This window comes from Bufo gargarizans, chromosome 3 (genome assembly GCF_014858855.1).
Source record: "Bufo gargarizans isolate SCDJY-AF-19 chromosome 3, ASM1485885v1, whole genome shotgun sequence".
NCBI lineage: Eukaryota > Metazoa > Chordata > Amphibia > Anura > Bufonidae > Bufo > Bufo gargarizans.
In genome coordinates this window covers 262,528,650-262,543,874 of record NC_058082.1, presented here as the reverse complement: position 1 = coordinate 262,543,874, position 15,225 = coordinate 262,528,650, and the positions used below count along the sequence as shown (strand labels likewise).

Here is a 15,225-nt window from a genome sequence, read left to right as displayed (position 1 = left end):
TCTGTCTTTGTATGCAATGATAAATTCCCTTCTTCAGTATCAAAGTATAAGAAGGCAGATTTGCTGTTCAAGATCTTAAACTGAGTGACTACTTTATGAGTGTGTTAATGGCGGCCATATTAGTTGTTGCTAAGTTTTTTTCAGAAGTAGGTACTGACTAACAACTTGGAATAGGACAACTCAATTATAATGGTGTTTATTTTATTTAGGGGGCATGTTCTATAAATAAATGTATAGATTATAACAAGGCTGCCTACAGTAACGTGATTTTTATATATGTTCTTATCACCTTGGGTGTTATTCATTGAAGGGCTTTTCTGTGATATTACATTGCTGGACTATCATTAGGTTAGGATATCATTGTATATTGGTGGGGACCCCCACCAATCAGTGGAACAAAGGAGCCACAGATGGCCGAATGAAGTCCATACTAGTGTGGTTGTGAAAGGAAGATCTACCATGCTCAGCCTTGTACATTTGAATGGGCTGAGGTGCTGTACCATATCACAGAAAATCCCTTTAAGAATTACCAATTACTTGTCTCCCTAACACTACCATGTACAGCTAGTTGTTGCTATCCAATCCCTGAAGTCTAGGAAACAAGGTAGAAGAGTGACTTGAAGTCACTGACTTCATAAAAGGGCTTTGCTTGCACTGAAATTAAAAATAATTGCATCTGGTTCTTCTACCATTTTAAGTTGCCAGCTATAATCTTACAAGATTCAGCAGAGTCTTTAGTCTGTAAACAGTATCCTCTCTTGTAGATGTTGGATGGTGCTACAACGTTTCACTCCTACTCTCTCTTTTCCTATCCCGTGTGTGCAGACTCAGACGCAGTTGGAGCATGCCCAAATTCGGGAGCTCGAGCAGAATCTACTGTTTGAGAAGGCAAAAACTGCAAAGCTTCTCAAAGAATTAGAGGACAAGAGGGTACAGTAAAATGGAATCAGTGACCCCTGCCTGAAGTCCAGTGTGCTTGCCAGCCTCATTTAACCTCCCTCGGCCTGATTTGTTTTGCTTCACTTTGTTTCTGCCCATATTTGGCTTAGAAACATTTTAATTTTGCATTCACTTTTTGCACTTAAAAAAAATTATTATTTGCGAACTTTTTTCAGACTTAAAGCAGTAGTACTTTAATTTTCCCTTTTCTATCTAGTAGCTTTTGGGATTTTTTTTAACTGTCTTAAAATGTTATAAAAAGTAGTATTACAAGTAGCATAAAATGCTAATTATATTATATTTGGTGTAATATCTAATGCTGCATATAGTGCAGGTTGTTATACTTAATACTACTGCTTTGAGTTTGTTGCAAAGCACACAATCATTGGATTTTCGCATAAGCATTTTTACATTTTCTCATTGCTGCATTAATAACGATATAGTAACATTGGAATTTGTTAGGAATTCAGTCTCACTCACCTTACTTGGCATCATAATTTACAGTAACAACCGTAACATATTTTCATCTAACAGAGTTCACTATAGCATGATATTGTATCATAGTTAAAGGCTCCACATATTGATGACCTACAGTATCCTCAGATTAGGTCATCAGATCGGTGGGGGTCCAACACCTGGTAACACCACCAATCAGCTGTTACCTTCAACCTCCAGTGTCAGAACTAGCATTTTGAAAAGAACCTGAAGCAAAGCTCCATTCAAGGTGTAGTGGTTGTGTCGGTTACACTAAAGTGAATGGAAGCTGAGCTGAAATTACCCAGCATGGGCCACTACACTTTCAACAGGGCTGTGCTTCTGGCTACATTCATAGTGATAGTTTTGGCACCAGAGGCTGTAGGGAACAGATGATCGGTGGGGGTGCTCGGTGTCAGACACCAATTGATCTGATGTTAATAACCTATCTGAGGATTGGTCATCAATATGTGGAGCCTGGAAAATTCCTTTAAATGAAATATGCCAACCTCCTAGTTTGATAAAAAATGGTTGCACAGCTGTAGCTTGAAGCTTTGTTTGGCCTTGATGGAAATGCTTTTCTTGGGTCACTCGCCTAATGCTCTGTTCATATAGGTTACTGGCTTTGTTGTTTACAGGATCCATGATGGATATAACATCCATTATGATCCAGTTGAAGGATTCATTAGGCTGCTTATGCACCTCACCCATGTACATACATACATGTATATGTATTGTCGGTGGGCAGAGAGGAGAAAGCCACTGTCACACACCTCTGGCTGCAGCTTATCACCTGGGAATAGAAAAGGATCAGGTGAAAACTGATTGGTTCCATCTGCTTGGAATCGCACCATTACTAAATTAAGGCCCAGAGACTTATGCCAAAGGCATGGCATGCCTCATCAGATTCTCTATATAAGAAGTTATTCTCTCCTAGAAACAATGGGCCAGATTTATCATGACTCTGACAGCTCACTCCAATATCACATATGGCTTAAAGTCAGTTTTATGGGGGATTCAGCCCGCACAACCCCTAGCAGGTGCAGTAAAGTCAGTTTTAGCCAAGTCAGATTTATGATCGGCCCTTTAAGACTGTAATAAATGTGGTTTTACGGTAGCAGTTTATCAGTCAGTAAGCAGCTTTACAAAAGTCGCAAGTTTTTATGAAAAAGTCGCAAGTTTTTATGAAAAAGTCGCATGTTCTATTAAAAAGTCTCATAAGATAAGCATGGTCCTCACTGGAGTGAAATTGCGACTTTTTTGCAACTTTTTAAATAGTCCCAATAGTAAATCTGTCTAGAGATTTATTTACATAAGAAAACACGCCCACTTTCAGAAAACTGGAGAGCATAGTGCAGTGCAGAAAAAAGTGCAAATTTGTGCGCAGTTTTGGCGTTTGCGCATTGTTTTGGGACTTTTTCACTCCATTATTCTGACCTGAGCTAATGATAAATCTGGCCCTATGTTTTCAGGGAGGAAAATCTGTGTAGATATAGAGAAGCCATACAGATAGAGCCTGTATGGCAATACACATAGGCCTTGTGTCTCTCTATTAGGGAGCCACATGGCCTTCATATTAGGGAGCCGTATTGGCTCTGTGCATTTCTGTACAGGCTTTTTAATTGGTTCTTCCATATTAATGAGCTACTATTAGTCCTTCAGTGGTTTATCAACATAAGAGATTTAGGAGATTTCAAGAAGTCAATTTTGCAGGAGTCTATGTTGCCTTAATTTGCATCAATTGTATCCACTATTGCACAATGTTTGATAAATTTTGTGCATGTGCAAGTCTAACACTGTCTTGAGACGTTACCCTACTTTCTACTCCACCTCTTTACTTTTTTGCGACTTATAAAAAAAGTTGCAGTTGATAAATCTGGCTTAAATCAGCTGGAGAGGCTAATCACACCCACTTTCCGACCCACTTTTCAAAACTAGAGTCGGTGGAGTAAAAATGCTAAATGTAACTATTTTTTTTTTTTGCAAATAAGGGCAAAAGCCCACAAATATCTATCTTTGAGTTCACAGCTGGATAAATTCCCTCCTATGTTCTTTACCAGAATTTTGACACATTTATAACCAACTAGTTTCAAAAGTACCAATGTGTTCAAACCCTTTGTAAGTTATAATAATTCGATTTTAATGTAAGACCATGTGGTAAACTGGCATGTACTTTATAGTGACCTATTTTTCCTCATTTACATTCAGTTACTGGTACATAAATTCATTCAAGTACTTTTTTATTGGAGAATTCAACAATAAATAGTTTTTGACTTAAGGTAAACATTACTTCATAATTGCTGCCATTCATTTGCATTACCGTAAGTGATCAATGAAAGATTCAGTATCATGTCATAAAAGTAGGATACCATTTTTCATGCTTTTGTGTATATCGTTTCACTTGGCTTAATGGCACATTTACACTGACCAATTATCAGGCAGATTATCGGAATGAAGGCGCATTTACACTACAACGTCTAGCAGACAGTTATCGGGGAGGAGGTGTTCCTTCCCAACAATTGCCTGCTCACCAGTGGAGGTGAAGGGCTTAATTTACATGCAGCAATAACCTCCACAGTATAAGGATGAGCGATGGCTACGATTGTCCCTCATCCTCATACAAATTCATTGTTTCTGTTTACACAGCACAATTTGCTGGCCAGAAACGATGATTTAGGATAGTCCTCAATTTGAGGTGTCCACACCAAAGATCATTTCACCCGATGAACAAGCGCTTTGCTCATTCATCAGGTTCGTTCCTGATAATCTGCCCGACAATGGAGCAGTGTAGAGGCACCATTAGTTTCTGCAATGTAAATATTAGAATTTATGGTTTATGTACACCTTAATTACACAGCATAACAGTTAACACAGCTACAAAATCTACTTCTAGTGATAGAGAGAAGAAGATGTATATTTGCAAAGGAATTTATTTTGAGGATTTGTATTCTAATCCTACAGATTGGTTGCATTTTTACCAAATTTCTTTTGGTTTTAAGTTCTTGTTTTCATTGTGCAATATCTGGACATTGTGTAACACTTGTTCATGAACTTTAGTTTTCTGCCCAGCCATAAAAATTGATCACATGGGATCTGTCAGAGTAGAGTTGAGTAGTCCTGATATGAAGATAAATAATGTAAAAAAAATCATGCATTCATGTGTGAACTGAAACTCTACTCCTGAGGATTTAATAACATGCTTGTTGGTATTATGAAGACCCAGGGACTTCCACCGGCTACCAATTTCTGTCAAGCATATTAGTGTTTTCAGTGGATTCCAAAATATGGAATCAGACACCAGCCTTAATGAAAGGTACATAAAATGCACTACATTGAAGCAATGGATTACGACTTAAAGGGAGTCTGTCACCAGCATTTCACTTTTTTAACCCTTCCCACAGCTCCCTAGCATGCTTACAGTTAATCAAAACGTTACCTCTGGCATCTTTCCTGCTGTTATAAATCCATCAAAAACGCACTCATTCCTTTGGCCGGCGCATGCGCACTGCGATGCCCATTCCTTGTACGGCATCACAGTAATTGATGCGCATGCGCCGATGGACCGCTGTTGAGTTTTCGCGCCGTTAGCCGGCGCATGCGCAATAGTTACTGTGATGCCGTACAAGGAATGGGCATCGCAGTGCGCATGCGCCGGCCAAAGGAATGAGTGCACAGGCGCGGGATATCGGCGGAATAACAAGCTATGAGAAAGGCGGTCAGAGGGAAAGGATGGGCGGGCGGAGAGTAGGAAGAGGCGGAGGGACGCAATGAAAAGGCTGGGCAAGCAGGGCACCTAAGAGAGTAACGCCGCCCCTGGGCACTTGCGAGCCCTCATTTGCATATCTTATAAAGATCATTTTTGATGGATTTATAACAGCAGGAAAGATGCCAGAGGTAACGTTTTGATTAACTGTAAGCATGCTAGGGAGCTGTGGGAAGGGTTAAAAAAGTGAAATGCTGGTGACAGACTCCCTTTAAAGTAACTCTCTAATTCTGGATAAAAATTTGACAGAAAATGCATAGTTAACCTACTTGATGCTCTTCTTTTTATTAATTTTGCTGTGAGTCCTTTCCCTCTGTGTGCCATAATAGTCTGAGACACTCCCCCATCATCAAAACTGAAATCATCGCTCTCCCATCATAAGAACAGAACACAGCGTACATACTGTGCATAGGGTAGTTTGAGAAGTTAGCCGCTATTTTAAGTGAATGTAGAGGACATCTAGACTTGATAAATATACTGAAAAATGAATGAAAAGGAGGGCACTAGATAAGTTAACTATACCACTGTCATGTCAAATTTTTACCCAGGACCTGGAGGGTTGTTTTAATTACTCTGGCATTAGGAATATTAGTATCAATGAAGCTGGACACTATGAGAAAACTGAAACTTTTACCATTTTCTTTCAAGATATAGTTTACATCTAAGTCTCCATATTCACTTCAATTCACTTATTATTTCTTAACAAACACCTTCTAACACCCAAGCTTTACACCATGCTAAATTCTTTTTACACCAGGGCTTATTCTGTTTTGAATAGAATTGGTTTTATGTAATGGGCTACTAACTTTGATGAAGCAAGTATAACAATAAGTAAAACTGAAGCCAGTAAAATTAATTGGCGTATTTATAATAAACTTTAAACCTTGGTGTAAAATATAATCACTAAACTGTACTGTTTAAGATTGTATATAGTTTCAGCATTTAGACATTTTGACTTGCAAAAATGTCCTACATAAAACAAAACATTTATTCCAATTTTTTTTATGCAGCAGACAACGGTAGCAGAGCAGACACGGATTCAGCAGCTGGAAGAGGAGCTTAACCTTCGACGCAATGAGATTGAAGACCTTCAGCACTGTTTAATGAACTCTAGTCAGTCAGACATACCAGAACATAAAATTGAGCTTCAAACTGAGGCCTTGCGTTTACGAGACAAGCTTCTGTCTGCTAGCAAAGAGCATCAGAAGGAAAGCAGTCAGCAAAGAGATAAGTATGAGGAAAAGATGAAAAGATATCAACAAGAAATTGAAAAACTAAAGGCCGTAAATGAGAAGCATGTCCAAGAGATTGGAGAGTTGAAGAAAAAGCTTGAGCTGGCTACAAAAGAGAATATAGGAATGATGGACAGTTGGAAGTCTAAATTGGACAGTATAGTTTCTGACCACCAGAGATCTCTACAAGACTTGAAAGGTTCCCTGGTTACCAGTCCTGACTCCCAACACAGAGAAATAGTAGAACTTAAAGCTAGTGTAGAAAGTCTAAAAATGGAGCATCAACTAGAAATTGAAAACATGAAAGCTAAAAATGAGATTGAAAACGCAGTCCATATCAAAGAGAGGGAAACTCTGAAAACTAAACTTCAGGAGATTAGGGATGAACTTGAGGAAGGAAATAACAACTGGAAAACACAGCTAGAATCAAAAACCAATCAACACCTCAAAGAGCTTCAGGATATGAAAGACAAATATCGAGAGGCAGAGCAGCGATTGTGTGGCTTACAGAAACTGCAGGCTGAATATAATGACCAGACACAAGCCATTGCCTTCTTAAAAGAACAGATTTCAGCTGCTGAAAAGAAAATGCAGGATTATGACATGCTCCAGAAAGCAGACACCAGAAATAACCAAGAGATCCAAAGACTTCAGGAGAGAAATTTGGTCTTGGAAAACAAATTACAGTCAATGGAGGCACTTCACTCTTCACAAAATCCTAATGTAGGACACTATGATTTTTCCCCCTATTTTTAGTAAAACTAATCACATTAGTGCAGGATTTAAGTTGAAAAGTGTATCAAGATCCTTATCAACCATGATCAAGCCATATTTATATTCTATATATGGTATTTTCAATCAAACATATACTGTAAGTATAACATTGGTTTAAGACATTAGTGATAGCTAGTCTCCAGCACTCCAGCTGTTGTGAAACTACAACTCCCAGCATGCTCCATTCATTTCTATGGAGTTCTGGGAACAGCCAAGCAAGTGTACCAGAGCTTTAGTTCCAAAGTGGAGCCATAAAAGGTTTAGGTGACCCTTTGTGACATTGATTTCAATGGGAAGTGACTGCACAACGTCCCTTATCTCTCAATAAAATTCAGCACCAGGGCCACCACCAAGGAGTCCTTGATAAACCAAAATAAAAAAAGTAAAAATATAATTAATAAACTGATATATGAGGCACAAAATGATCACAAAGAAAATAAAAAAGTTAAAAAATATATATATATAAAAGTTTGAATCACCCCCCTTTCTGTAATACCTAAATAACAATATATATAAACATCATGGGTATCGCTGCGACTGAAAACGCCCATACTATTAAAATAGGGGGAAAAAATCCAATATAGCGAATGACGTAACGGAAAAAAGGGTCAAAATTTCCAATTTGCCATTTTTTCATTGCTTCTCTTGTAAAAATGTAATCAAAAAGTCACTCACACTTTAAAATGGTGTCAATAAAAAGTACAGATTGTTCCGCAAAAAATGAGCCCCTAAACAGCTCAGTAGACATAAGTATAAAAAACATTATGGGGGTCAGAATATGTTGATGTAAAAAAAAAAAAAAAGTTCTCAAAGTTAAAATTAATTTTTACACTATTTAGACATAAAAAACCTTTACATATGGGGTATCGTTGTAATTTTACTGATCCAGAGAATGAAGGGCATGGGTCATTTTTGCCGTAAACGAAACGCCGTGAGAACAAAACCCGTAACCGGTGGAGGGATTGTGTTTTTTTTCCAATTCCACCCCATTTGGATTTTTTTCCCTCTTCCCACTACATTTTATGCCATAACTAATGATGGCATTAGAAAGTACAACTTGTCCCGCGAAAAATAAGCCCTCATACAGCTATGTGACTGGAAATATAAAACAGTTATGGCTCACGGAAAATAGCGAAGAAAAATGAAAACGCAAAAATCAAAAAACGTCTGGTAGCCAAGGGGTTAATCCATTACATCACTTCATATAGCCATTTGTTTTAAATGAGCTCCCCTATTGGCTGTTGGTAGCCATATTTTTTTTATCATTAAAGGGGTTGTCTCGCTTCAGCAAATAGCATTCGTAGTGTAGAGAAAGTTAATACAAGGAACTTACTAATGTATTGTGATTGTCCATATTGCTTCTTTTTCCGGGTTGATTCATTTTTCCATCACATTATTCACTGCTCGTTTTCATGGTTACGACCATCCTGTAATCCAGCAGCAGTGGCAGTGCTTGCACACTATAGGAAATAAGCTCAGGCCTATCTGGTGGCGGGAACTGTGGGAGTGCCCATGGTGCAGCACTTTGTTCTATAGTGTGCAAGCACGGCCACCGCTGCTGGATTGCAGGGTGGTCATAACTCCTGGATACGAGCAGTGTATTATGCCATGGAAATATTAATGAAGCCAGCAAAGGAGGCAATATGAACAATAACAATACATTACTAAGTGCCTTGTATTAACTTTCTTTACATGATAAATGACATTTGTGAAAGTGAGACAACCCCTTTAACTCTGAGTGCAAAAATGTGCAAAGAGATGCAGGGGATTTGGAGCACAGTATATGCTGAATTCTAGAATTAATCAGTAGAGAATTATGAAATTTAAAACAAAATTCTGTTTATAATTTGAGGTACATGCCTGATTAACATAAACTTCTTCCTGAGCTAATACCCTTTTAACCTGTAGCTGTAAGGTGGCATCTAAACTGCAAATGCCATTTAACATGTCATGAAATGCCAGATTAAAGCAGAGCTCCATTTTTGCAGTTAGAACATACATAGTTTGCGATATTGCGACATCAAATTAAATCCCAGAAGAAAACACAAAACCTAAAAGTTCAGCTGAACTTGATATAATTGTACTTTTTTGTGTTTGGCAGATGATTGAAACGAATGATGTTTCAGAAGAAAAAATAAAAATGAAAAAGACTGTGGAAGGTATATTTTTCATCTGAATTATGGTTTTCATTTTGCTTCTTCTATTTTTTACTAGTCATTTCTCTTTGTCTCACATTGATTATTCATATTAATTATTATTTGTATTTTATTATTAGCATTATTTTTATTCTTAACAGAACCATGACAGGTAGGACAGGCCAATTTTCAGATCACCACTAATCCTGATGAGCTTCACTGCGTTATAATGGATGTCAGGTCTCCGTCTGGTTTCCCATGTAAAGAATAACCATGGAGACTATACTATTATTGCCATCAAAAGCCAATGGAACCCAGTACTAGTATTAACAGTCTAAAAATGACAGGGCAGTCTGTCATGACACTTGAAGCTGAACGTGCAGAGATACAAGCGACCCGTGTACGGTGTCCTACCATACATTTATCTTAGCAGACTTTAAAATTAGCCTAAAGGGATTATCCCATGCTTGGCCACTACCATATTCAGTACTGGTTTATCCTCATTTATAGCTATCAGGAAGCTTGGTAATATAGAACATTTCACACTTGCTAGAATTTCCATTTTATTGTTTTAGATAAGAGGAAAGAGAACATTTTAGTATATTGCATTGGGATTCACTAAAATATAGGAAGGCATCATATTTAGCATGGAAAGTGCATACATAAACCACAAAGCGGTGAGCGGTGAGCGTTGGACTTGTTACAGACATAGCCAGTGACAGTTTAGGCTTGGCAGAGCGTGGAAGAGCTAGCAGCTGCTGTGTAATGTGTTGGGTGGCTGTCTGAGATGTGAAATCAGTGGGTGCAGTATGCTATATTTATTTATGTGTAGTCCTTTATTTTCCAAGCACATTTATCTAGGTAGCAGTTGAGGGTTAAAGTTTTAAGTGTTCACATAATTATTCATGGTAATTATTATTTTATTAATATAAGTGTTATTAATAATAGTAGCAATTTATGGAAGTGTTTGAACTAGACGTTACCACAATTTTCATGTTCTCCCTCTGTATTTAGATCTGCAGCTCAAACTTAGTAAAAGAGAAAAAGAGGTATCATCCATGTCTGTTCATATTGAATCTCTGAGGGCTCAAATAAACGGTAAGTTTACGACTTTATTATGGATTATTTCTCTATATAATTTTAAATACAACTGAGCTATGATGTAATACTTAATATTACAGCTAGGTAACTTTCATAGTCCGAACAATCGCAAAAGAAAAAAGGGGAATTACAGCATCTGTAAATTAATGGAATTTTGCTTAGAATACTATGTCAGATCACAGGAGTAATTTCAAGCTCCTCTGATGCAAGATATGTAACAGGTCACCCACCTACTGTGACATTTATAAAACTGGTGTCTTCTTACATTGTAGAGGGGTCATTTGGGTCTCTTAGCCTCCAGAGCCCTGTAATAATTGCTATCTCTGCACCTAAACCCTGCCGTCAGATTCTTGGTAATCAGTCACACTGTAACTATGAAAAAGATCCATTTTGACTACTCTTGAAATGGTGATGATTGCCATTCTGTCTTAGCAAGTGCCCCTCCAGCAACTGCTAGCAACAGATTTTAAAGGAACAGTATAAAACCATCTGCTTACTTTATAATTTGTCATTTAGTGCCCCTAATAATCTACATATCTTAGTTCCCTTCTTGAATTACGCTTTAAATATTAGTATATATAAGCTGTTAAAAGAGTTAAAGGTTTTTTTTGGGAGACAAATTCTATTTAAAAAAAAGAAACAGTAATTAGTCCTCTTTCACACAAGGGAGTTTTCTGTCCAGATATGATGCGTATTTTGAACAGATAGCACCCTGACTAACTCCTGACTCATTCATTTCAGTGTGTATATGCACATTACCATTATTTATCACTGATCATCTCTGCGTTCAGGAAAAATTGCAGCATATTCTATATTATGCGTTTTTCACACTTCCTTGGCCCCATAGAAATGAAAGGGGCATCTGGATATAATGCATTTTTCTCTGATGGTTTCTAGAAGATGCTATGTGTAATTCTTCAGTTTTACTTCTCGTGTGTGAAAAAAGCATAAAAAACTGATGGCATTCACGTGGAAAATACTGAAACGCTGAACGCAATTGCAGACAAAACTGATTGAACTTGAGTGCAGAACCATCAGTTTTTTCCTGAACAGACCCTGACTCATTCCATATCACTCATGTTAAATAAGCCTTACTGTGCCTCTGATGTTTTGTCACTTCTCCAGTCCATGCTCCTTTTTACTGTCTGGTCTTGGGCTCAACACAGCGGAAATGGCTTTGACTGCCTGCAGCCGATCACTGCCCGCAGTGGTGACCCGGGAGCAGTCCAATCTAGTCTTGTATGGCAAGCCCAAGACCAGGAAATAGAGAGGAATGAGGACCGTAGCAGCGGTGAAATAGCAGCGACAGGGGGTTAGTAAGGTGAATAATGATGGTTTGTTTTTATAAGCCATTCTGATCCTATTTTCAAATAAAATGTTTCCCTCCGAAAACCCCTTTAAAATAGCAAGCTTCCAATGCTTTCCCTGTACATTTACTTTTCCTTAATGTTGGGTTGGCTTGGACTGTCTGTGAAGAAAATATATCTACATATTGCTAAGAAGGAGACATGCTAAGATTATGGGTGTGGTATGTCATTTTAGGCCCCATGCACACGACCGTGGTGCCATCATGGCCATGCTGCAGACCGTGGGCTTCCAGGTCCGTACCGCAAAAGATAAACCATGTCCTATCTTTCTCTGCATCTTGCAGATCATGGACCCATTGAAGAACACACAGCCGGTGCCCGTATTTTACGGACCCGAGGCTTGTGGTCCGCAACACAGTCAAGGCAGGCATGACAGTCCTGTGCATGGGGCCTTAAAGAAAGAAACCAAGAAATGCTTAAGACCACACCTGTGAAACACTATCAGTGATTGACAGCTATCTCTGTATACACACTTACATAGAGAATGCTATCAATCTCTGGTAAGGTGACCTCCATGTACAACTGACATCAGAGATTTAACTGTATAAATTTATACTGAATCTTTTCATGCAAAACTATATATTGATCTGCTCAGTTCCTTCCGCTCTATAACATGCTGCCTGCAGTTTGCACTGTGTTTTGTGATGACAGGTTCTCTTTAAACTAGTCCTAGTTAATTGCATTTATATATTCTGTAAATGCAGAATTCTAAAATATGTAGATTGTAATCTTTTCATGTAACCAACAGCACTTGAGAGCAAATGCAAATCAGGTGACAAGAAGATGGATTCATTAGTAAAAGATAATAAAAAGTTAGAAGTGGAACTAGAGGCTTTTTCCAGGAAGTCCCATGATGCATCAGGCCAACTGGTCATGATCAGCCAAGAACTACTCAAGAAAGAGAGGTAAGTGAAATTACCCTATACTTAAAGGGATTATCCAAGATTGGACAAAATCTAGCCAAAGGGATGAAATGCCATAGAATAAACAAAATACCGAATTTCTGCCTGGTAGATCTGCCTTTCCAGCATTGCCCATTGGGTCCTCCTCATGGGGGCCATTTTTCCCTGTCTGCAGAGATGATTTTATGTCAACAAAGCCTGTTGGGGGGAACTGAAGCAGCAGTGATGGAACAAAAGAATTTACTGGGTCCGCTTTTTATTTTTCATAACATTTGCTCCCCTGATGTTTTGTTTCAGTACCACCTGGAATTAAAGTGCAGTTTGGGGGTTTTGTACTATTGGATTTACACAACATGCCTACCACTTTGAAGGTGCAAGATATTTATTTTACTGTGACAAAAACTATAATTAAGATATGAAAACAGAGAACTTAAAAGGAGTGTTTCGGGACTTAGATATCGACGACCTATCCTGCAGATAGGACATCAATATTGGCAAGGCTTTGACCCCATGAGCTGCAGTACCCCGGCACTACCACAAGTGCAGCCACTACACAGCCTTCTTCTTCCTACTCTGTCCTCTTTCCACAGTTGATCAATAGGGGTGTTGAGTGTCTGGCCTCCACCGATTTGATATTGATTAGTGTGCTGCCAACAATATGGAAACTGTATGCAGACCGAACAATTATACTAATGATCATTCATTCCCCATACAGTTTGCATTTACCCATTTTGAATGCCTTTTAAATGAGCACCAAATGACTTTTTATATCATTGATCGACACACATTTCAGGCTGAGATCATCCTGTGTGTCATCAATTGATTGTGTATCATACAGCTCTTTGTCCCATCTGATTCAGAAAAATACAGTTTACACCTCATTAATTTACTCTTCCTACAGACAGATAGGGATAGATAGATAGATAGATAGATAGATAGATAGATAGATAGATAGTTGAAGATGAAAAGATCTCTAAAAAGCATAAAGTTAAAAATGACACATTCCCTTATTGTATTTTAAGCAAAAGCATTTTATTTTATTTTTTTATCTTTTACATTTTCAAAATAACAAAAAAGGAAAAGGGCCTGAAGCAAAAGTTTGTGCAACTTGCAAGGTTAGTACCTAGTAGCATCCCCCTTGGCAAGTATCACAGCTTTTTGTAGCCAGCCAAGAGTCTTTCAATTCTTGTTGGAGGGATTTTCATCCATTCTTTCTTGCTAAAGTATTCCAGTTCTGTGAGATTCCGGGGACATCCTGAATGCACTGCTCTTTTGAGGTCTATCTACAGATTTTCAATTATCAGGGGACTGGGAAGGCCATGGTAAACCCTTCAGCTTAAAATACAAAGGGAATGTGTCATCTTTAACTTTATATAATGAAAAAAAAAAAACAGAGGCAGCGCCTCTCTTTTCTTCAGGCTTTACAAGAATACACTATACCATACTTACCAGTTCAAGAAATCCTTCCTGGGAAGTGCGCCGTACAAGTGCTCCGTTTCTTCTAACCTTTTACATCTTTAACTTTATACCTTTTGGAGATCATTTCATCTTCAACTTGCTTAACTGTTCTCAGTAACAGTAATTTTGACCAAACTTTTGCATGCCACTGTAGAATTCTTAGTGGTTGAGAAGTGAATAGTATATATCTATAGTTCAGTGTAAAGTATGGAACAATACATTTTTTTAACCACTTCAGCCCCGCTAGGTGAAACCCCCATCATGACCAGAGCACTTTTTACACTTCGGCACTACACTCCTTTCACCGTTTATCGCTCGGTCATGCAACTTACCACCCAAATGAATTTTACCTCCTTTTCTTCTCACTAATAGAGCTTTCATTTGGTGGTATTTTATTGCTGCTGACATTTTTACTTTTTTTGTTATTAATCAAAATGTAACGATTTTTTTGCAAAAAAATGACATTTTTCACTTTCAGCTGTAAAATTTTGCAAAAAAAACGACATCCATATATACATTTTTCGCCAGATTTATTGTTCTACATGTCTTTGATTAAAAAAAAATGTTTGGGCAAAAAAAAAATGGTTTCGGTAAAAGTTATAGCATTTACAAACTATGGTACAAAAATGTGAATTTCCGCTTTTTGAAACAGCTCTGACTTTCTGAGCACCTGTCATGTTTCCTGAGGTTCTACAATGCCCAGACAGTAGACAACCCCCACAAATGACCCCATTTCGGAAAGTAGACACCCTAAGGTATTTGCTGATGGGCATAGTGAGTTCATAGAACTTTTTATTTTTTGTCACAAGTTAGCGGAAAATGATGATGATTTTATTTTTTTTATTTTTTCTTACAAAGTCTCATATTCCACTAACTTGCGACAAAAAATAAAAAATTCTAAAAACTTGCCATGCCCCTCACGGAATACCTTGGGGTGTCTTCTTTCCAAAATGGGGTCACTTGTGGGGTAGTTATACTGCCCTGGCAATTTAGGGGCCCAAATGTGTGAGAAGAACTTTGCAATCAAAATGTGTAAAAAATGACCGGTGAAATCCAAAAGGTGCACTTTGGAATATGTGC

The 15,225-nt window shown here is 38.0% G+C and overlaps 1 protein-coding gene across 3 annotated transcripts in view; it reads left to right on the top strand.

The window, feature by feature from the left end:
- The window catches only part of CLIP2 (CAP-Gly domain containing linker protein 2), a 141,267-nt gene that overhangs the window by 113,902 nt on the left and 12,140 nt on the right, over nt 1-15,225 (top strand). Inside the window, exons 9-13 of one of the 3 annotated variants that reach the window (XM_044285219.1) lie at nt 826-930; nt 6,187-7,131; nt 9,284-9,341; nt 10,332-10,415; nt 12,534-12,690. In XM_044285219.1, coding sequence (XP_044141154.1) covers nt 826-930; nt 6,187-7,131; nt 9,284-9,341; nt 10,332-10,415; nt 12,534-12,690 — 1,349 coding nt within the window. The remainder of the gene's footprint in view (nt 1-825; nt 931-6,186; nt 7,132-9,283; nt 9,342-10,331; nt 10,416-12,533; nt 12,691-15,225) is intronic. The other 2 variants (XM_044285221.1, XM_044285220.1) reach the window with 2 other exon arrangements.